The 22,881-nt window shown below is 44.4% G+C and overlaps 3 protein-coding genes across 3 annotated transcripts in view; all 3 read left to right on the top strand.

The window, feature by feature from the left end:
- Nucleotides 1-4,147: 4,147 nt before the first annotated feature.
- Nucleotides 4,148-8,606, top strand: haus8 (HAUS augmin like complex subunit 8). Its single transcript, XM_084472455.1, has 10 exons — nt 4,148-4,223; nt 5,048-5,106; nt 5,247-5,305; nt 5,432-5,576; nt 5,814-5,924; nt 6,016-6,119; nt 6,523-6,681; nt 7,008-7,149; nt 7,899-8,040; nt 8,366-8,606. The coding sequence occupies exons 1-10, from the start codon at nt 4,159-4,161 to the stop codon at nt 8,490-8,492; spliced, it is 1,113 nt and encodes a 370-aa protein (XP_084328581.1). The 5' UTR covers nt 4,148-4,158; the 3' UTR covers nt 8,493-8,606.
- A 313-nt stretch (nt 8,607-8,919) lies between these two features.
- On the top strand, nt 8,920-11,627 carry sac3d1 (SAC3 domain containing 1). The gene is made up of 4 exons (XM_084473432.1): nt 8,920-9,117; nt 9,644-10,085; nt 10,437-10,719; nt 10,875-11,627. The coding sequence occupies exons 1-4, from the start codon at nt 9,035-9,037 to the stop codon at nt 11,360-11,362; spliced, it is 1,296 nt and encodes a 431-aa protein (XP_084329558.1). The 5' UTR covers nt 8,920-9,034; the 3' UTR covers nt 11,363-11,627.
- Nucleotides 11,628-12,509: 882 nt separating this feature from the next.
- The window catches only part of cpamd8 (C3 and PZP like alpha-2-macroglobulin domain containing 8), a gene marked incomplete at its 5' end in the record, with an annotated part of 39,890 nt that continues 29,518 nt past the window's right edge, over nt 12,510-22,881 (top strand). The window contains 15 exons of the mRNA XM_084473442.1: nt 12,510-12,595; nt 14,616-14,767; nt 15,048-15,070; nt 15,852-16,017; nt 16,488-16,540; nt 17,054-17,071; nt 17,771-17,825; nt 18,050-18,163; nt 18,454-18,538; nt 18,737-18,845; nt 19,261-19,488; nt 19,785-19,955; nt 21,048-21,176; nt 21,701-21,899; nt 22,449-22,618. Coding sequence (XP_084329568.1) covers nt 12,510-12,595; nt 14,616-14,767; nt 15,048-15,070; nt 15,852-16,017; nt 16,488-16,540; nt 17,054-17,071; nt 17,771-17,825; nt 18,050-18,163; nt 18,454-18,538; nt 18,737-18,845; nt 19,261-19,488; nt 19,785-19,955; nt 21,048-21,176; nt 21,701-21,899; nt 22,449-22,618 — 1,758 coding nt within the window. The remainder of the gene's footprint in view (nt 12,596-14,615; nt 14,768-15,047; nt 15,071-15,851; nt 16,018-16,487; nt 16,541-17,053; nt 17,072-17,770; nt 17,826-18,049; nt 18,164-18,453; nt 18,539-18,736; nt 18,846-19,260; nt 19,489-19,784; nt 19,956-21,047; nt 21,177-21,700; nt 21,900-22,448; nt 22,619-22,881) is intronic.

Genomic DNA, 22,881 nt, shown 5'->3' with positions numbered 1-22,881 from the left:
ACCTAGCCCGCTGCTGGTGGCTCTCAGCACTCCGTGGCAAAAACACAAACACACGGACGGACACAGACACAAAGGGGCTCTGCAGTACATTCATGATCTATCAAAGATTTGTAGATGAATGTGTGAACAATCTGAAAATTGTGTTTTAGACGTTGGTGGTCACAATGACAAATGTGTACATAACAATATGAATAAGATGTAATCGGAATTGCCTTGCATATGAGATAATAAGCAATGCTTTTAAAATGATAAGAGCTAATTAGATAACACAATTATGCAACATCATACATGTGTTTGAGGAACATTGAGCTACAAGGATATAAACAGACAGGAACAAACAGCTACAATGTATAAAGGAAGTTGAAGAAGAAGTACATTTTTATGTATTATACAGTATATCTGTCAAAGACTTCCTGATCCCTGCACCTATCATGCACTTGTTTATGGTTATTAGTTGTAACCACTCCCATATGGTCTGTCAGCTTTGATGGTTCAACCTCACACGTGTGTTGCGTTCATATACAAACATCTGCTAAAGGGATACATGTAAATTGTACAGTTATAAAAACATCAAACCCATCGTTATATAATTATCAAACCCATTCTTGTTTCACACTGATCACATAACACCCATCGACCCTTGGTCAGGCTAGAATCCCCCCGCCCCCGGGTGAAGCATGCAGTAGGAATGACCTGTCTGAGGTCACTTCCTTCTAAGATAAGCAGGCTGATTAAATCATTAGCAGGTGAGGGATGAGCGGATGGTTTAAGGAGACAAGACCCAGGGCCCTCCAAGGAAGCAAGACGGACCCTACCTTTTTTTGTATTGAATGAAAAACAAGTAAATTTTAATAGATATCAACAATAATGTGGTGAACTTTTAAACAGACTTTCAAATAAGAGTACCATTTATTGAGTAGAGCAGGAGAATGCGAGACAAACACACACTTGTCAACTTGAGGAAAGTGTGGTAAAATAAAACACATTTCCCTCTGTGTTACCACAACTATTTAACTTCACTTTGTTGTATCCATTCAAGACGTTAAGAATGCCCAGTGCAGCCCAAAGAGTGTGAAGTTACGTTAACGGTGTGCTAATACCCATCAACAAAGAAAAGCCTAATAACTTAATTCAGGGAGCTCCTGTCTGACTGGGTGGGGCCCGACATGGCTGCTCAAAGATGGAGCCACCAAGACACAAGCAAACAAAAGGAATGAGATGCTCATCTCTATCTAGGAACTCGGATGGTCAGCCCTTGATGGCCAGACGCCCTGATGACGGACTGCTTGTACTGACTCCCAGCAGGAGCCATTAAAGACCCATGATAATCCTATTTCAACAATTGCCTAAACAAATATATTTACTAATAATTGACCAGCTCTTATGCGAATGAAAGAAACAACATGAATAATAATATCATACATTTAATACATTTAATACATTTAAGTCTAATTTGTTGTATGAGTTTAATAAGGCAGTGCAAGTCAACTCAAATGTATTTATCAAGCACATTTCATACACAAGCCAGACTCAATGTGCTTCACATAAAAACAAAGAGAGTACAAAAACTACATTCAACAACTGTATTTCAAAGAATCCGTAAAAGACACAGGTAAATAGGACTTAAAAGAATGCATGAAAGACATTTGAATAAAATAATACCTTAAAAGGCAGAAACTGAAGGTCAACATTAACGTTTTTAACCTTGATTTAAATGTAGGAGCAACTCTCAGACTTCCTATCCTTATAATCAGTAAGTACAAGTAAATCATAATAATGGAAAGCAGTGGCCAAATAGAAGGTAATTTAGTGTTGACCATCAAACAGAGTGAATACCATCGGTTGGTTGTGTATTTGAGGCATTCCTGGGGTGCTATGTGGACCAGACAAGACTGATGAGTAATATAGTGAAAAAATGGTGTTCCTGTGTGTGTGTGTGTGTGTGTGTGTGTGTGTGTGTGTGTGTGTGTGTGTGTGTGTGTGTGTGTGTGTGTGTGTGTGCGTGTGTGCGTGTACATGCATGCGTGTGTACATGCATGCGTGTGTACGTGCGTGTGCATGTGTCTGTCTGATTGGGTTACATCTGTTTAAACGTTTGCACACGTGTATGCGTGAAATATGCACACAGTGTGTCTGAAATGGAAAGTTATCTCGTCTAGAAAGATGATTCCGCATAACCCTTCATAGAGTATCAGTGTGGTCGCATAGACACAGGAGCAGCCATCGTAAGACGTCACAGTTTCGGGAAGAGAAAGAGAGAGCAGAGACCCACTACACAACAACACAAAGACTCTCATTCAGTCACTCTGCTACATGTCTTCCCACACTGCTGTCTTTCAACGTGCACTTTTCACACATTCTCCTCTGCTCCGAGGGCTCCCAGACTCATTTCTCCAGCGGCTCCATATAAGTCATTAGAGAAGGAGGTGGATCCCTACTCGTAGAAGCAAACTTTGTGTGTCATGCATGTTGAAGTTTGATTGCTTATCCCTGTCCAATTTTAATTAATTTGATAGTATAATATATAGTATATGTATTGTTTTACCTAAACCATTAACAGCCACAAACAATTACACAGGTTTGTTTGTGACAGGAACTTGTAGTATTCATTACCATAGTAATTTAATTGATTTCATCTAAATGAGTCCCTCTCTTGTGATTATCAGTGCCTGTGATCCACGTGCTGCTAGTGATGCACCCGAAGGCCCCTCATTGGTCCTGGCATTACTTGGCGATGAGTGACAGCATGAGACAGCCAGAAAGGACAAAACACATAGCAGTGCAGCTTTATTACAGAGAGAAAGAATGGGGAAAGCAGTGGTAAAGTCCAGCCTTTACACAGACTCATAAAAAAGAGCCTACATACATAACAAGCTTCAAGGCAGGTCTTCATCATTCATGTGTATATTCCATTCCACTTGTTAAATTACATGTTAAATTACGCTGACTATGTCTTGCCTGAAACAATAGTGACATATGTAGCCACAACACATTTAAATACTTTATGTAATCTGTCTGTCTGTCTATCTGTTTTTCAGTCTGTCAATCTGTCTCTTGCTCCCAGTTCATCTGTATATCTTTCTGTCTCTGTCCCTCCGTCTGTCTGTCCATCCATCTGTCGGTTTGTCTCTCCGTCCATCTGTCTTTCTGTCTATCCATCCACTTGCCCCCCCCCCCCCCCTCTCTCGCTCTCTCTCTCTCTCTCTCTGTCCATGTCTTTCACTCTTTCCTTCTTTCTGTCTGTCCATCTGCTTGTCTCATTCTCTCTCACTCTCTTTTCATCTTCATCATTGTCTGTCTGCATGTATTTTACCAACTCATGGAAAGTGGAAGTTGCTGGGGGACAGTGGCTAAGGCTGGTGGCTAAGGCTGGCGGCTGAGGCTGGTTGTCACTGGTCAGTATTTACTCCTGTGTCCCACACCCTGGATGGCCCTATTGTCTCCATTGTGCTTCAAGCCCAGCTCAGACTGGTGGGATCAGCACCCATTATGTTCCTGAAGACTAACACACACAAACGACCAGTAAACCACAGGTAAGAGCATTCACCTAGCCACACACACACACACACACACACACACACACACACACACACACACACACACACACACACACACACACACACACATTTAAGGTACGGTGGAGGCTGGAGCCTGAAGACTTCCTATAATTTAATCTTGAAAGTATTTCCTGCTTAGTCTTAATTCATCTAGATTCAAGGTTTAAGTTGTCACTGTTTAGCAATAAACGATATAGGGAATCATTATGGGGAACACTGCGTCTTCTATCCCTCTAGTGGTAACTTATATGAGTTGCATCCAGCATTGCTGAATGCAACTCAAGGAGATATGAACAAATAGAACACTTAATATTATACACATGTATAGTATAAAGTATAAAGTTATATTTTTATTGTATTTTTTTATATTGATAATCACAAAATGATTTACATGTTAGTCGTAAAGTATGCATTATAATAGTAATTTATGAATTTAATATAAGCCTTGCCTGGAAAGACAGAGATGACAATTTACCGCCAATAAAAACTAAAAAAGAAGAAGAAGACGTAAAAGTGAGAGAATTTCATGAGGAACCAAACTTATTTGCTATGTTTTGCCGGACCATATATGCGACGTACGGGCGGTTTACTCAAAGTAAATATGGCGTCCAGAAGAACAACAATGGCACCAAATAGTTTTGGCAAGGCATCTACTGATACTAAAAGGTAAGTAGATGGGACGATAGGGTTAACATGGTTAAACCTATTTACAAAAGTTGCCTGTATGATTATGAAGCAGGGTTTAAGACTAACATTGTCTAAGGCTGACACTGGTGCCAGTAACTTTTTCATTTGGTGGCATCCCTTTATTATTCGTTTTGTCGCAGTAATGACATGCACTTTGTCACGTACATCCATCTGTGTTCAATCATTTGAACAGATTCACTCACTTTAAATAAATGGTAACATGTTTGGGTATCTTTTTCGAAAATTGACCACCAGTATCTCGACATCTCTCCCCAAGAACAAACTATTCGCGTTCTTCCTTCCTGTATCGATAAGCTCTACCTACTTACTACTATTAATAGGTTGTTAATTGGGTAATAAATAAATACGATTTTCTTTCCTGTGGAGATTCATCATCCAGAATATTGCATTGCTTCGCATTCTCTTGAATAGCGTTAGTTCTGGTATGATCAAAGCAGTGTTTCCAATAAGAGCGCTCACACCCATCCAGCCTCGCTATAACTTCTTTGCGCGCATCGCAGCGCCAGTTATTGTATTAATACAATACTAGTTATTGTATTAGAGTGTGATTAGCCATTACACGCCCTTCCCTCTGCCTTAGTGACAACACAGGTGGGAGTGTCCACCTAGATGTAGGTTGGCTGAAATGGTCGTAGGCTTGAGCCCTGCAAAGCTACCCACCTGGTCTTATATTCTTATGTTGTTTTGGTAGTATTTTTTGTTGTAGTTGTTAATAAAGTGTAACTACGGTTAATATCCAAAGTGTACTATTTAATGAACAAAATTACCTATGCTTCGTTCAGCTCTAAAGGTGAAAATGTCAAGGCCAACAACAGTGGAACAGGGACGAAAAGTGTAAAATGTAAGTAAACAGAATACCGCTCACAGTTAAAGATTCTTGGTTCAACAAATCTGTATTATGGGTTGATAACCTTATTATTTTGTGAATGTGTTTTGAAGAATCTGACAAAACCCCAATAATTGTCTGTTTTGTCCTTCCAGCCAGTGGAACAATTGTCAAGTCTCGTTATATGCAGCCTGTTGATAAGCCTCTTTCAAAGGTAGGACAAAAGCTTCTGAATACTGTTAAACCATAATGGCCCGATTTAAGTATTCATATTCAGAGTTGCAAAAGGAATCAAGACCAAGGGCTAACCTGACTGTCCCCTTGCTGTGCTTGTCAACAGAGTAACTCAAGTAGCTCAAGTAACTCAAGGACCAATGAGTCAATCGCCATGCCACCACGTCCCTCCTCCCCTAAACCAGGTTTTGCCAAACCGAAGCTGGCCACTCCTCCTAGACGTTCGGCTGCACCAATGGCTGCTCCAACTCGTGAGTGCATCGTTAAGCCCAATAACTAATATCATACTGTATTATTGTATGACTGATGACGCATATCTGTATCAGTTTGATCAACTATATTCATTTTAAAAATCATGTCCACTTGGACTAATTCAATAAATTCTGAATCATTTTTTTCTTCCAAATCTAAGAATCAATCCCAGTTTTAAGACCATGTTGTATACCTTGGGAGATTTGATGACATTCTGCCGCAATATTTATTTTCAGCTTTCATGTCCACGCTTCTGGAACCTTCACTATTGGAAAAAAGTGCCATGCAATCCACCTTCGCAGATGGACCCAGAGTTTTCCCAGATTTTAATGTTTCCGTCATTAATGGTGAACTTTTTCAAATGAATACATGTTTTGATCGATTTTTAAACAAATGTCTCCCCTGTAGCTCCTCGTGTGTTTTTTTTTGTTGGAACAGACAACCTTGTGATGAAAAACGCAGTCAAACACGAGAAAACGACTGAAAAGACCAAGACGGACATCGAGATGCAGACGTTCTTGTTGGCCTATCTCACAGCCAAGGTACAGCAAATATTCCCATCGGCCTACCTCACAGCTGAGAAAAAACATTCCTATTGGTCTATCTCACAGCCAAGGTACAACAAACATTGGTATTGGCCTACCTCAGAGCTGAGAAAAAACATTCCTATTGGCTTACCTCACAGCTAAGGTACAACAAGCATTCATATTGGCCTACCTTTACGGCCACAAAAACCTAAACGTAACTCTCACAAATCCATGAACTGTGAGGGCCAGGGTTACCTAGCTTTTTGTTACTGTTATTCCTATGATAATGGTTTCTGAAGATGCTTTAACCTATAGTAGATTCTTATTATTTTTTGGTCTTTTTCATTGGCACTCTTTTCAACATTAGTGTTTCAAACCTTTTTGCAATACATTTCCACCCCTGTGCATTGTCGTCCAGATGGACCACAATACGGCGAAGCTGAAGGAAGAGGCTGAGGCTCGACTGCTGCATGTGATGGAGGAGGAGGAGAGACTGCACAATGAAGTTCAAGAAAAGAAACGCAAGTACCTGTTTAGGGAGAGGAACAAGCAGACGAACGAGATACTGGATTTGCAAGTTAGTACATGTTCTCATTTGGGTCATATTAAAGTGTTTTTATTTTTGACCAAGCAGGCATGAGCAAAATGTCTGACTTCAATATTGTGAGAGTTTTGAGGTGGAGCGTTGGTTGATTATCCAATGGTCTTATGCCACTGTGTTTTTTCCAAAAGACTATGTACTGAGGTACCTCGATATCATTTATATATCTTTTTTTTATGGTCGGTATCAGGCCTGCATAATACAGCAAAATCTAAAACACAAGCAATGCATCGATTTGTCCGTGTACAGGTTTGCCTATGTTTTTAATGGCATTGTAATTATTGTCTGGTCTATTCTGTCAGATTGCTGCATTGACTCCGTTGGCAGAAGAAGCCCAGAAGTTCAAAGAGGACTACCGGAACTTCGCCAGGGCCATTGACACCACCAGGCACGAGCTGCCTGTGAAGAATTGCTACATCGAAGGAGACGGGAGGGCCTTCTTGGGTGAGTAGCTCCGTCAGTTAGCTGGGCTGCCCGCTGCAACCCCTTACCTTGGGATAGTCTGACCTCATGGCTAGATGAATGTGAAGCCCCAGCAACCGGCCTCATCTAAGTGTTTGTGTTGTTCGCATCGTGAATGGCACCATTTTGAAAACAATGACCTCAGGATGGCCGACAATCCCGGCCAATCAGGGGACTCTGGAATACCTTTTTATTTTATGTTCACTCTACTTTATCTTTTTTGATTCATAATGTTCTGAGGAATACCAGCAAGCCTTTCATATACAGTTCTGCATACTGCGTATGCTGCGTATACACATTGTGCTATTCGTGCCTCACTTGGCTACCAGTTGTTTACGGGGCTCATGCCCTCTTGAATTGCAAAGTTGCGGATTGAAACGTTGATTAAAATATTACACAATCAATTGCTCATGAGCAGCAGAATCGCTAGCAGAATTGTAAACACTTTTCCAATATCACATGTATGTAGTATGTGTCTCTACTAGAATGCAAAACCTGAAACTGTGAAGCTCCTATAAGTAAGTAGCACTCCTTAATCGCAACACTAGATGGTGCTCCTCCATAACCAACCCTAAGAAAACAAATGGGTTACTGAATTCATCCATAGAAAACTCAGAAAGTGGTGCTATTGTTTCTTTAATCAAAATTCTGTTTATCAAATGTGTATTCTTTGTGTTATGTATTGTCATACTAAACCACCAATGATTTATGATTCCTTTGTATTCATGCAGATAAAAGCGAGGCGTGCCTGGATAAGAGTGAGAAGGTGCTGGTGGAGTGCACACCCACAGATCTGCAGGACAGCAGCGCTGCTGTGGAGTGCCTCAGAGACATTAAAGCGGCCTCCAAGGACATCACCCAGCAGATCTTTGTGTAAGGAAGCCGACACGGCGTCCGTAGATAAGTCGGAAATGTCCGCATCAGTCAAGGACACGGACAAAATGTGTGGAGGGCAGGAGGTTTTTCAGCAATTACAGTTTAGCAAACCAATCTGGGCGTTGTTCCTGGTTTCTATTGGATGGGATGTCATTTATGACCCTTGCTGAAGTTGCTGATTCTATGCACAAGTTAACTACATGTCGAAATTATTCAGCGCTTCATTGATGTAGATCCAAGCCTTCTCAACTAAGTTGTCAGGTTTGTTTGGAGATGGGTTTGGTTTTCTACTACTAATCTATCTTCCTTCCTACCCTTCCAGGACCTTCTCAGAGCTGCAGGAGCTGTCCTCCCAGGTCAGCCGCTATAACATTAAAACCCAGCAGGCCTTTGAGGAACGCCAGCTTGGCCCAACCAGGACGCGGGAGCTCTACTGCCCTGAACCCTAACCTAAATACCACGTTACCTGCAATTTTGCTTCCTTCCCATTAGAGTTCTATAACATTGAATCTTTTTGTTTTTGTGCCTGTTTTGCTGTTCATGTTTTCATCAATAGTAAAAAAAAAAAAGTACATTATTGCCAAATAAATATTTTATAAATAAACGTCGTTGTATTTTTGTCTCTGTCATTGATTCATTACATTTCGAAAATATTGATCCGTAATGGAAGACTACGCTTTTCTTATCAAATTTTTCGATTGAGTTTAATTTGATAACGTAGAGTTCAACATCTTAAAATGTGTTTAAATGTAAATGTGAACATAAACATCGCAGTATATCGCGTATAGATTTACATAAACCGGAAATAAATATTCCGGATGTGACGACAAGTGTGCTCAACAACAAACGTCTGTTGTAGAAGTCAAGAAAGCCGAGGTCCTTTTCTTGAGCAACATGGGATCACCGATGTTCACTTCATGAAAGCGTATTCGTTGCCCAGCGAATAGACGATGTAACAATTCGTGTTATTTCTGTCAAAGGTGGCCTTCAAATGTCTTCAAATGTGCTTATCATGGAAAGTTGCGATTGGAGATACAAGGAGACAATGAGTAACAGGAGTGGTCCTCGTCCTATGTAAGTAATCTATCCATTTTATTAAGTTGACAATAAGGTTAAAATCAAATCTGATGACTACAGCTTTTCTAACGAGTCACTTATTTCGCCAGCTGAGCTAGGCGTCCACATAAAGAAAGAAGTTGTGTGTGTTTAAAAAAAAACGTTAGCTTTGCTCAAATCAGTGTGCAATCATTGCCAGCTGGTAAGAACTTACAGGATTATAGCTGAATGTGTGTATATATCTGAATATATCCAAAAATAAACCCTGTACGGATATGAGACAAGGACATGTGATATAAATAGATTGATACTTTAATTGTCATTGTGCAGTAGAACCATACAATGAAATGTACTTATGCAGCCTCTAATACAACGCTCACACAAACACTCACACAATAAATAGTATAAAATACATTATAAAAGACACATTTTAAGAAGACATTGTCAAGTTATTTTAAAATGCAACTGTGTAAATGGCGGGCTTCAAATAAAATCCATTCCCATGTTTCATATTTACCTATGTCTACTTTTCTTCCAACCGCAGTTCTTACTCTCAAAAGAGGACCTCGGCAGCAGGGAGGGGAGGGGGCAGACCGACCCAGGAGAGACGGAGCAGCAGAGACCAGCAACCAGAGTGGCGGGTGCGAAAAGAAGACGAATCCGCCAAACAGGCCGACCCGGAAAGCCCAGGTTCCCCCAGGGGAACCTGCCAGTCCATGTGCCCTAACCGGGAGCTGCAAGAGCGCGAGTCGCAGAACCGACTGCACCGCTTCGAGACCCTGGCAGGAACAGAAAAAAGGGCCGGAGAAAGGGGCCGGCGTCCCAGGGCTGACCCACAGCGTACTGTGAAAGAATACTCCAGACCTGCGGCCGGGAAGGACTCGACTCGGCCCAGTGACCTCCGTCCGCCGGCTGTTCTGCTTAAGACCGTGTGCTATCTAATCGATGACATCGCCACCATGCCTGGTCAGACGTCTTGGAATGAGGCTAGTGGAGATATTTAATGTCTGTACGCAACACACGGGATTAGGTGGCTATTGAGTGAAATGCTCCAACTGATCAAGACAATGCTAAGAAAGCTGGCAGGATAGTCGTAGTGGTTATACTGTTTGTCTCCTAGCTGAAAGGTTCTGTGTCCAATCCTTAAGCAGGATAAATAAACCGCTACTTGCTCATTATCTATCTGTATTCACTCAGTCTTGGCTAAATATCCAAATACTCAATGGTAAGAAACTATGTGTTTCCCCCCCCAGCGGAACACTCTCTCTAGCATGCTTAACATTACAATTGACTGCGCTGTGGTTCTTAACACCCGTTACTGCCTGGCTGTTCCCCAGGTGTACGACTTTGTCTTCGACCGCCTGCGGAGTGTGAGGCAGGACATGATCATACAGCGGACCACCGGGCCGGACAGCCGGGCCGTCCTGGAGTGCACGGTGCGCCTCCTGGTCTACGCCTCCTTCCGGCTGTGCGGGGAGCCCCTGCGGCTGTACGACCCTCGCATCAACGACACGCACCTGCAGGAGAGCCTCAGCTGGCTGCTGCACTGCTACGCCGCCGAGCCCGCTCCCAACGGCAACCAGGAGGAGTTCCAGGCCCTCAGCCTGCTCTACAACCTAGGTGGGTGTGTGGGTGTGGGCTCGTGCTAGCCCTGTCTTCCCATATCTTGTTGTTTGTATTATTGTGTCTTCGTAATCAAGCCGTTGTTTTTGCCGGTGTAACCGGGGGAACACTTCCAGCCTCACAGTCACAATCTCCCTGTGTTCCTCCCCCAGGCTCCTCGCGGGTCCTACAGCACACCTTGGAGCTGCCCAAGCGGCTGCGCTGCGCCCCCGCCGTCGCCCTCGCCCTGTCCATCAACCGGGCCTTCTCGGAGAGGAACCCCGTGCGCCTCCTCCGACTGGCCCAGAGGCTGAGCTTCCTGCAGAGCTGCGCCCTCCACCGGCACATGGCGGCGATCCGACGGGACCTGCTGCTGCTCTACAGCCACGGCCTCAGCAGCCGCAACTGCCGCTTCCCACTGCCCCGGCTGGCCAAGCTGCTGGGGCTGGACGTGGGCGTCGCCGGCCAGCTCTGCCGCGCCCACCAGCTGGAGGTCCACCAGGACGACCAGGTGGTCTTCTCGAAGACCCGCTTCAGCGAGCCCGAGCCGGGGGGCCTGCGCTGCGCGGCCCAGCACGACATGGTGGATGGGAAGCGGAGCGATCTGGTCAGGCTGCGGAGCATCGTCCACGATGGCGCTGTGAAGAAGGAGATTGCGTAGGGACATCTTTCGTCGCGGGCCCCCTTCAGGAAATTGCTGCACAAATCTTCAGGTTAAAGTTAACCGGAGTAGACGGGTCCTTAAATCTCATGAGTGCTCTAGTGGGGCTTCAACCAGCCCAGAGTCAAAAATGCCAGTCATTTGTTTTATTGATAAATAAATAATATCTTGCATTTTGTAGGCCTAGGTGTTCAGTATTATTGTATTGAGAATTGTTTTGATTCTTTGATGTGAATGTTGTTTTCTAAATGTATTCATCGTTTTTTAAAATGTTGCTGAAAAGCATTTATATTATTGTAAATAAGTTACCTCAATTCTACTTCAATAAATATGACCTTTTTATACAAAAATTATATTTTGAATCGTGGATCTACTCCGAAATTCCACACGAGGGCGCCATCGTCTATAGAGCAAACAGGCGCGCTGAACTGAACATATTAATTCATTCATCATTCAGGATTTTCATGGTGCTGCGAAATACAACTCTATAAATGGATGTATATTAAAAAGACAAAACATTCTAAATCTCACATTTCCATTATCAGGGAATAAAGTCATGGCCTACATTTAAAACTGATCCAGACTAGTCCTCGTTGCTTCGGAAGTGCCGCGGCGACGGCTCGAGGCTCGAGCGAGAGGAGGAGATTGTGAATGAATGTCGAGTGCGCGTGATAGCGGCGCTCGGGTTCTGACTCGCTGTTGGCCACAAACCAGCGGAGCTTCAAAGAGATGACAAACCACAGCTCGAGTGTGAAGAAGAAGTGGGATTCGTTACATAATATTGCCAACAGTGAAAGTGGGAGGCAACGTGTATTTTTTTTAATGGTGAAATATGAGAGAACGCCACCCGCAATGGATGAACGCACGTGAACGAAGAAAGCCTGTGTGTGTTTTACTCTAACGGAAGAAAAAAAAAAAAACTCGGAAACGTTTTGGGACGTACTTCGAAGTTGGGATGAATACAACTTAGCTAGTTGTAGCGCTCGGACGTTACATCTAGAACCGCTACCGCGCTAAGCAGCCGCAATGGATAGACCGCTGTAGGCAGAGCGGCGGAGCTTGACCTAACTTTTAAATCGAGTTGGTTTAGCTACCTTCTTCAGAAGGCTGCAAGAAGGCTGCACATATATCAGCCTCTCGGGCCAACATGATAAGAGTATCGTGGACAGCTTTGCGTTTCTCATGGATATTGTTGATGTGCAACGTGAACACAAGTTATGGCCAGGAAAGACAGTAAGTGTGCAATTCATTTTCAGATAGCCTATTATATTTGAATGAAACGTTAAGATTACAAAGATGATTATGATGGTGATTATCAACATTGCTGATTATGGTTGATTTCAGCCTGTAAAATTCAGGAAAGTCACATAATGTATGTATCTATGAGACAACTATAGGCCTACTGTACCAATGGATGAGCTAATTGTGGTTCTAGAGATCTGAAATCTATGCTTTGAAGTAGAACTATGCTTCTATAAGGTTCCCTTTATTGTTCAGTGGGAGAAGCGCACTTTGTAGCAGTTGTCTGAGGTTGTTAAACCAAGCTTAGAGCGAATAAAAGTAATGTGTGGTCGAAATAAGAACTCGCTACTAAAAGTCAGCGAACTGCACTCGGATCTAAGAAACTGCGAGACGAATCCGTGTGATTAATAAGCCTGCTCACCGCAAGCACCTGATCTCGGACTCATCAAAGAGATGCTTCAACCGGGTGTAGATCAAACGCACAGTCAATTTGCTCTTTTTATCTTCCACTGCTCAAAGTCCAGGGGATTTTCTCATGAATTCCCCCTCATGAAGTACAGTAATGCTAACCACCTGACCCCACATGAAAACATGTTGTCCTGGAGATTCTACTGATGTGATCCTATGCTTTTGTGAAGCGTGTCGACATTTGTTTTCCCCCATACCCCTTGCTTGGATGACATCCTTGAAAGACTTGAATGGATGCAAACGCACATACACCCAACCGACCTAATTATCATGTTATCAATGTAAATGTTAAGTGGTATTATGACTAGACTGAAGATAATATGGTATTACCTTCTGTACAGTCAAACTGACTTCTGTTCTCTTCTACATTCCTGGAGCCATTTAGGGGTGTAATAACCAAGCGAGTGGTTAGAAAACACACTTTTTTCTCTTCAATCAAAGATCATAAGACTGGCCGTGAATTGGGTTACCAAATTCATCACATCCAGATTATTTCATGTGTGGACCAACTGCATCTGCTTCAACCTATTCAAAAGTGCATTGCCAATGAAAGGGGTCCTTTCTCCCAGGCTGCGTATGGGACAGTGTGGTGCCATACACACCAAATGTGAATCAAACTCAAATCTGGACTGTTATACTTTCATTATATCTTCATGTTATACCTTCATTGAGCCATTTCAGCACTAGACAAAACATGCAGCTATTACTCGAGTATTGATGCTTACCTATAGGTAACAGAGTTTTCCAGGACGTTTTTCTGCATCAAAGGCTGACCTTTGCTCCCAGCGCTTGGTGTGTGACACATTTTCTCAATTAAATGTCAGAGTGACCCTGGAAAATCATGGGGGTCGTTTCTTGTTGTGGCTTCTTTTTAACAGTCTCAATGGGGCTTTGAGAGGTGAAAGACCACCCAACGAGAACACTAGAACACAAAAACCCACTGGCCAGCAGGTAGAAGGGCAACCCTGCAGCGAAAAACTAAGGCATGCTGCACATGTGTGCGTGTGTGTGTGTGTGTGTGTGTGTGTGTGTGTGTGTGTGTGTGTATGTGTGTGTGTCTGGATATGTGTGTGACACATGTGTCTGGATGTGTGTGTGTGTGTGTGTGTGTGTGTGTCTGGATGTGTGTGTGTGTGTGTGTGTGTGTGTGTGTGTGTGTGTCTGGATGTGTGTGTGTGTGTGTGTGTGTGTGTGTGTGTGTGTGTGTGTCCATTGGTGAGCTGGCATTTAGGATGCTGAAAGTTAAGGCAGTCGCGAGACCTGTGTATTAATCATCTACTTCCCTTGTCCTCTCTTTGATCCCCACCCCTCTCCACCCACTTATGTCAAACTACTCCTTTCTCATTCACCCCCCTCCCCTTTTTTCTCTCCTCAATCAACATCATACCGTTGCTGTTTCTGTCTCCTTGATTTCCACTTTCTCCTCTCCTGCTTTCAACCTGTAATGCTCTCTCTCTCTCTCTCTCTCTCTCTCTCTCTCTCTCTCTCTCTCTCTCTCTCTCTCTCTCTCTCTCTCTCTCTCTCTCTCTCTCTCTCCCACCAGAGGGTACCTGGTGGCGGCCCCCTCTGTCTTCAGAGCGGGCGTGGAGGAGAGCGTGAGCGTGACCCTGTTCCACGCCCAGGCGGAGACGCGTGTGCAGGTGCAGCTCTCAGTCAAAGGCGAGACGGTGGCCCACGGCCATGGAGCCGTGTTCGGTGGGTCTAGTGTTCATGTCCCTTACACAGTGGTGACGTAAGGGAACCGTTGTCATATAAACCAGGGATGCACAAGTGGTACAAGTACTGTTGGTTTGTTGCTTCTGTGTGTGCACGCAAACACACATACACACAGACGCACACGACTCTCTACATTACAGCTACATTGATCGGCTAAGGCTGGTTGTATATACACCATGCTGGGTACATGCTGATTCTAGATTAGACTGTCTGACGACTGTCCTCTTCTCTGTTGACTCTTCTCTGTGTTTTGTTTCAGACAAAGGCACCATCCAACTGAAGGTATGGATTACCTTTCATTGGATAGGTATTACTCTTGAGACGTGCTGGGTTTTCCAGAGACGAACCACACAGCGGTCTTTAGCGGTGACAGCTGCACAGTAGTGAGCGCGCCCCCCCTCCCTGTCCGTTTGAGAGCATTCCTGGGGCAGGATGCAAGTTAACACTAACGTTTTTTTTATTTTTTTTCGCGATGCAACAGCTGTCTCTGCACATTCATTGGGAATAAGGTAACAGCTTCAATGTAATATGCAACAGCTGTGGAAGAGCACGTATGGTGCAACGCCCCTACAGACTGGAATAGATCAATGAGGAGATCAATAGATCTCCTCCTCCACCCTCCTCCTCCCTCGTGTCTCATCGGTGGGCATTCTTTGCTAGTCCAGTGCTTTTGGTCCATTTGTGTGTAACTCTCTTTCCTTTCAAAACATGTTAATGTCGACCAGAGGGGCAAATCAGTCTAATGTTTGGCTCATGGTGAATTAGTTGTCCTTTGAACCAGACATTAAATCAGGTGTTTGTAATCAAAAGGCATCCTTATGTCTAGGTGGACCAGGTCACCCTTGCATAATACATTTGAAATATAAACTTGTTCAAATTGTATACATATAATTATTCAGCCCATAAAATTAAAAAATAATTCCTTAAAGTACCTTGGTAGTTGTGTTGCTATCGCGGCAGGCTACTTGTGTTTCCATATTGGTGCACAGATCACCTTCTGGGTCATTCCAGCCCTGCAGCTTCGGTTGACTCGGGTTGACTCATCTCCATGTTTGTCTCCCAGGTCCCCCCCGGGCTGAGAGGCCAGGCCCACCTCAAGGTCTGGGGAAACCGCTACCTGAAGGAGGGCGGCTACATCTTCCACAACTACACCACCGTCACGGTGGAGAGCAAGGGCACCGCCGTGTTCATCCAGACCGACAAGCCCTTCTACAAACCCAAACACAAAGGTCTCCACCACCCCGTGCCTCCTAGACAGATGGTTAACACAGTATATTGAATTGAAGCTCTCTAGAAGAGAGACTTGTGTAGCAGGGATATTTAATCAGTGTGCCATGAAACTGAGATAAATGCAACCCCTGCATGTCCGGTGATGTTCATCATTATTCCAGGTTTTGGGTAACTAGGTGTTGTCTATCGTTAAATAAATATTTATTCATAGTACTTAATTGTGTAGCATCTGCAGTAGCTAGCTATCACTGCTGTTTACAGGGAATGGGTTAGCATAGTGATTGGTAGTACTTGCACTTGGTTCTATCAACATCTTTACTGTACCGACAGTACGATTTATTGTTTCACTTCTTATGACAATATGTACTTATTGTAAGTCGCTTTGGATAAAAGCATCTGCTAAATGCCCTAAATGTAAATGTAAATGTAAATATACTGATTTGTGGTTACCATTTCCCTCTGCTTTCAGTGTTCATAAATGTGTACACAGTCGGCCCTGACCTGAGACCGGTCAACGACAAGGTAACTACACATCGAGTGCCAAAAATAAAAGAAAATATGCATACATTGCAAAACCTATATATTGTTGACAATCAATAGCCAGACAATCTATGCAAAAAAATGTAAATTCAACCATTCCTTGTCTAAATTCCCAAAGTAAAATCTATCAGGATAAGTGTCACTTATAAAGCCCAACCAGACAATATGAATAAACACTACATAGCAACTCCTGATCAATGCTTGTTTTTGCTGCCGAGATTAAAGAGGGAGGGAAACTTGGCCAGCAGGAACACATAGCCCTGTACAGTAACCTGTTTACAGAGGCGGACCCCGAGTCATTTCTACTGGAATGCTAGCAACGGCCCCTTGGAATTATACCATGCAGCGACCACGCAGACAGAAAGTTTATTGATGGTGCGGCGCAAACTTTCACAGACGGATGATTGTTGAGCTGTAGTGAAGGTGACGAAGAGCAAGAAGAGGCGAGGACGCACATCTCTTCTCATCCTCCCGTGTCTGGTTGTTTTCTTTCAGATGGAGGCGTATGTTGTGGTGAGTGCAGGGCAGCGAGGCCACCCCAGTCTTCGTAGGGGTACAGGAGCCTGTCTGGGCTCCAGCCCTGCTGGAAGATTACAGAGCAGTGGCCCGCTGTGGGCTGTGCACCGTCACTATGACGGTTTATCCCGTCCTCAGAGGACAGGATAAACAACACAATATCATCTCTTGTCCTTCTTTTTATTCCTTCACTTCTCTTCTCATTTTCTTCTCCTCCCTTGTCCTCTGTTCTGGACTCTCTTCTAATCTCGTCTTTTTTTTTTACTCTTCATTTCTACTTTATTTTCTATACATCTATACTCTTCTCTTTACTATTTAGAATTTCTATTTGCCCACTTTCTCTTTCCCTTAATCCCCTTCTCTCCTCAGGATGTCTTTCACAACCATGGGCTTTCAATTAAACTAGCTAGGTCAAATGGAGGAAACAGACACATGACTTATGGCTAATGATAGGCACCAGGTAACGCTGTGTAATTAGTAGAGGAAAAGTTTGAAAAAGCAGTTTAAACACTGTCCAAAGCAAGGTCTTGGGGTCAAGATCAGCTCTGTTTCACCAGGGGGCTGTACTTTAACAAGCAGCCCACTTCTCAGATCCAGTTCTCCAACATTACTGCTGGGAAAACTCTGATTTAACCTTTAAAGATGGAAAGGGAAATGTCAACTGAAATCCCCTGATATGCTAATCTGATCTTGCAGGATCCAAGAGGATCTAGAATGGTACAGTGGAAAAGCCTCAAATCAGTATGCTGTGGTGAGTCACATTTTCTACACTGGTTTTCCCACGCAAATGGCACATTCGGATGCATGGAGTAATTTGAGTGGAACACTTCCAAAACATAAAACAAAAAACATACCAAAAAAAGTTTTGTATAAGGTAGGATGAGAACATCCTTCTGTGCAATGGCTTAACCAATGCCTCGATGCCTCGACATAACTCCCTCCTGTGTGTGTACTTCTGTCCTTCTGTCCTCACAGGGGTTGTGAACATGAGCTTCCCTCTGTCGGACCAGCCGGTGTTCGGAGAGTGGCTGGTCTTTGTGGAGATGCAGGGCCACACCTACAACAAGTCTTTTGAAGTACAGAAGTATGGTGAGCACCTGCTCAAGATAACAATTTAAAGGGGGCTGCCAGAACGTTTTAGTGGCTTTTACTCCGCCATAAAAACCTAGCCATAAACTCCAACATGGTGTATTTCCCTTTAACAGTTTTGGCATGAATGCTTAAAAAGTCTATTGTGGCTTTGATTTCTTTGGTTTGATACATTTTTCTGTGCCAGTTGTCATTCATCTGTTACCTCTTTCAATCATCAACATGAGAAAACGGAATGATTGTGACATCTTCTGTGTTGCCCTCCTGTCCCAACACCCCATCCCATCCAGTGATGCCTAAGTTTGAGCTGGCGATCGACCCACCAAGTTACATTCATGACCTCAACACCTGTCAGCAGGCCACAGTCAGAGCCAGGTGAGTGTCTCGCTTGTCTCTCAATATTGAACAGGATTTCATTCTTACTTTTTAGTCATGCCTTTTATCTATGAAGCATTGTCATAATGCATGCATCTCAACCCATACTGCAGATTCAGATAGATGAATGAATTAACCACTGCATGTTAATCCACAGCATTAGTCAGCATGCTGTTTTACAATTGAACGTTGTTCTAGGTATACCTTTGGGAAACCAGTCACTGGTAAACTGACTGTAAACATGACGGTGAACGGCGTGGGCTACTACCGCCATGAGATGGGCCAGCCCGTGGTCAAGTCCATGGATGTGAGTATATCTACTTCAGCTCCATACTTGTGTGTTGTGGGCTGTGTGTGTATGGAAGTGGACAGTTTTGTGTGGTGTTGGGATTATAAATTATAGGACACACAAATTGTGCTTGAGATTCATGCAATTAATCATTACAGAGGCATGAAGGGTTATGCAAAGGTTATTGGAAAATCATCAAGCTGACTCGTCAAGTGCATGCAGTGTGTTTGCTTGCAAGAAATGACTACAGCATGTCACTAATCCTACTGAGATGGGTAGCCGGCTCCATCCAACCAGCTGTTTTAGTGATCGGTCGCAAAGAATAGACCACTAATAAAGAATTAAACTCCTAGCCCCATTATCACGCAACACCTATTGTCAGTCAACTCTTCCCACCCACCTCATCTCCATGGTATACGTTCCCTGTGATCAGATCAAAGGCTCGGCCACCTTCAGTCTGTGCGTGAAGGACATGATGCCCCTGGACGTGGCGGACCACTTCCGGGGCACGGTGAGCGTGTGGGCCACGGTGACCAGCGCCGACGGCAGCCGGCAGACCACGTTCGACGACTCCACGCCCGTCCACCAGCAGCTCATCGACATCAAGTACTCCAAGGACACGCGCAAACAGTTCAAACCGGGTCTGCCCTACAAAGGAACGGTGAGGGCAACAGCGCTTTGGGGAACGTTGGACCTTTACCGCACACATTGGTTCATTTTGTGGACATTTGTTTTGTTTTAGGTGTGGGCAGGATTGTCTAGTGGTTAAGTTCATGGACTACCTGTCTAGTTCTTGGTTAAATCGTCGTTCTCCGCGGCCGTCTTGGGAGTAGAAACTTTGGATGAAAGTGTTTGCTATAATAGTGTGTTTATAAAACTCTTAATGCAGCTGCATGGTTAAATCAAATTCTACTTTTTTCCGCTGTTGTCTTCTCCTCAACCCCCTGGCTCCCACAGATCGAGGTCACCTATCCAGACGGAAGCCCTGCCGATGGGGTCAAGGTGCGCGTGAAGGCGGAGCTGACCCCAAAGGACAACGTCTACGCCAGCGAACTGACCTCCAGGAACGGCAAGGCCACCTTCGAGATCCCCTCCATCCCCACATCTGCTCAGTATGTCTGGCTTGAGGTGAGTGTCTCTGGGTCATGCACCAGAGCAAGAGGAAGAGGAAGGATGTCTTAAAGTTTGACCTTACACTAAATATGTTGAAAATATTTAAGTATGGAATGGAGTATGGGTATGGAGTCCAATTGTATAAGAGGGATTATAAAACGGGTGGCTTAAATCAAGCGATCTGATTGGTTCCCAACTGTTGTATATTGAGCGTATACACACAGCTATGACGCCCGTTCAGTTTACAGAGTTCAGTATCACTCCGCGCCTAACTTGAACTGTTGTTTATTTATATATAAAAGCAATAGCATAGTTCACTGCAGCCTAAAAACATGTTGATTGCTGGAGAGGGTGGAAATGTTGTAAAGCAATAGGCACACGGTCGCCGGCAATTTAGCATTCTATCGAGTTCACTCAAACTTGATAGTAGGCTAAATTGCCAGCGAACCAAGCTACCGTCTCTAGCCTAGCCTTCTCTCTGAAGGACTCTACCGTGTGTTGCATAGCAACCGCCGTACACTTTGCAGACAGCCAGGAGGGACTACTTTTCTGTATTCGTTAAAAAAATGCTTTTCCGACTTTCTCGCTTTTTCAAAATTGAGGGTGTCTATGACTTTCATTTTGCCATACTTACGTAACCGATTTATAAAAGCAATAGATCACTTCAGTCAGTGGTATACGGTCATTATACCACAGTTACGGACAACGCCCCTTAACTGTGGTATAATGACCGTATACCACAGCCTGTCGTGATCTATTGCTTAAATGAGAATGGAGAAGGAAATGATGAATTGGTTATTATGAACATTATATGCAGCCTGTTTTGACTTTTTCTGACGTCTTTATATATGAATCAACTGTAATGAATATTTGTCTCTTGTCTTCTTGAAAAAACCTGTATTTCTGCTGTGCACTGTAGATTCTGATTCTGATACATTATTAAGGCTCAGCCAATAAAGGTGTTGGGTCAGACCATTGAAAACTTAAGTAATATCTTCCTTAAGAATTTTTACGTAGACCTCCCCTACATATGTTGTATTCATCCTGCATAATAAAGAGAGATCCAATTTGCGTCTGGCCTTATATCCCATTGTTTGTCTGGTGCAGACCAAGGTGATCTCTATGGATGGCAGACCGGCCGGAGACCAGTACCTGCCCAGCTACCTGTCCATCAGCAGCTGGTACTCTCCCAGCAAGTGTCACCTCCAGATCCAGAACCCCATTGCCCCCCTGCAGGTAAACACTGCTTCTCTTCCAGGAGTAAACAACGCAGCAGGCGTTTCACCTTGCTTCACATGGAACCACTTACCTACTCACATCTGGGAGTGGGTCTGCGCTTCCTCAGCCTTTGGGCAGGAGCTGTTGAGACATTGAGTTCTTCTGTGCTTGTTGCCGAAGATGAAGCACAGTGTTTATTGATTCACATTCTCTCCGGGTTTAAATATAGACCTGGCATGACTCCTGTTTCCTTTGGCTACACACTAGACACATTTTAAATCAGTTATATAATAACAATGACTAACTACTAATAAAAGGTCATGATTATCTCTCGTAAAAGTGTGTATTTTGTGTGTGTTTGTGTGCTTGTGTGTGTGTGTGTGTGGGTGTGCGTGGGTGAATGGTGGCTTATTTACGTGTGTTTGTCTGTTTCTGTTTTTGTGTGTGTTTGTCTGTTTCTGTTTTTGTGCGCGTTTGTCTGTTTCTGTTTTTGTGTTTTTGTGTGTGTGTGTGTGTGCGCCCGTGTGCACTCTGCACCCCAGGTGGGCCAGGAGGCGGAGGTGGCCCTGAAGTCCACGTGCCCGTGCAACGTGACCCTCCACTACGAGGTTGCGTCCCGGGGCAACATCGTGCTGTCGGGGCTCCAGCGGGCCAACCTCACCGCCTCGCACCGCGCCAGGCGGGCCGCCGTCACCTTCGACAAAAACATCCACACCACGCTCCTCCCCCCAGCCACCTCCGGTCAGTTCACCCCCCCCCCCCCCCCCCCCACATCCACGCTGTCAACATAGTGATGCACTCCTTTGTACTCGGGGCAGGACTTAAAGGTCCCATATTAGTCCCACATTAATATGTCACCTTTAATGTAGTGAGGATGATGGGCAGGATGTCTTTTGAGGTTTCAGGATGTGAATAGTAAATAGGGCGCGGTGCAGTTTAAAACTAAACCTATTCGGAGGCTGGATTGATAACGGCATTCATCGGCTGGTGAGCCTCCCTGAGCCCTGGCCTCTGGCTTTCCACCTATCACCTACGGCAAAACATTAGCAGAAAAACCCATAGCCGTGCAAACAGTCCCACAGCCTGACTTCCAATGCAATAGAGACGATCAGTGTTTGGTTTTTACGTGCTTCTGATGAACCTGCTGCCGCAATCACCTGCATCTATTCACTGTGAGCCACTTTGGATACAAGCGTTACTTACACTGTACAGAAAACAGTGTATTCTGAGGCTCGAATGGCCTTTGAGACTAATCTGGATCCTGTCCTTCCTCTCCGCGCTCCGTGTCAGACCCCTCCGGGTCCCAGGCCGAGTTGGACACGTGCGTCTCCTACCTGCGCTTCTCCGTCAGCCCCGGCATGGCCCCCCTCAGCCGCCTGCTGGTGTACTACGTCAGGGAGAACGGCGAGGGCGTCACCGACAGCCTGCAGATGCCCATCCAGCCCCGCTTCGAGAACCAGGCGAGTGGGATCGCTCGCCGGCCGTCGTGTCCAAACGTGCCCTTTTTTTTTTATACAAATAAGAAAAAAATCCATTCCGTACCTCATGTTGATGAGACGGTAGTCAAATCTCTTCAACTCTGCATCTTTGAATGCATAAGAGTAATGAAGGAGCAGGGTTGGTAAGATTGAATCCATTGGTGGGGTTGGGGGTTATTTCTTAAGTAAATCTGCAGCACACTCCTGCCTTCGTCCATCGTGTGTGTGTGTGTGTGTGTGTGTGT

This window comes from Micromesistius poutassou (assembly GCF_964030765.1).
Source record: "Micromesistius poutassou genome assembly, chromosome: 9".
Taxonomy (NCBI): domain Eukaryota; kingdom Metazoa; phylum Chordata; class Actinopteri; order Gadiformes; family Gadidae; genus Micromesistius; species Micromesistius poutassou.
Note: the sequence above shows the minus strand (reverse complement) of the source record. Positions and strands in the feature narration are given on the sequence as shown.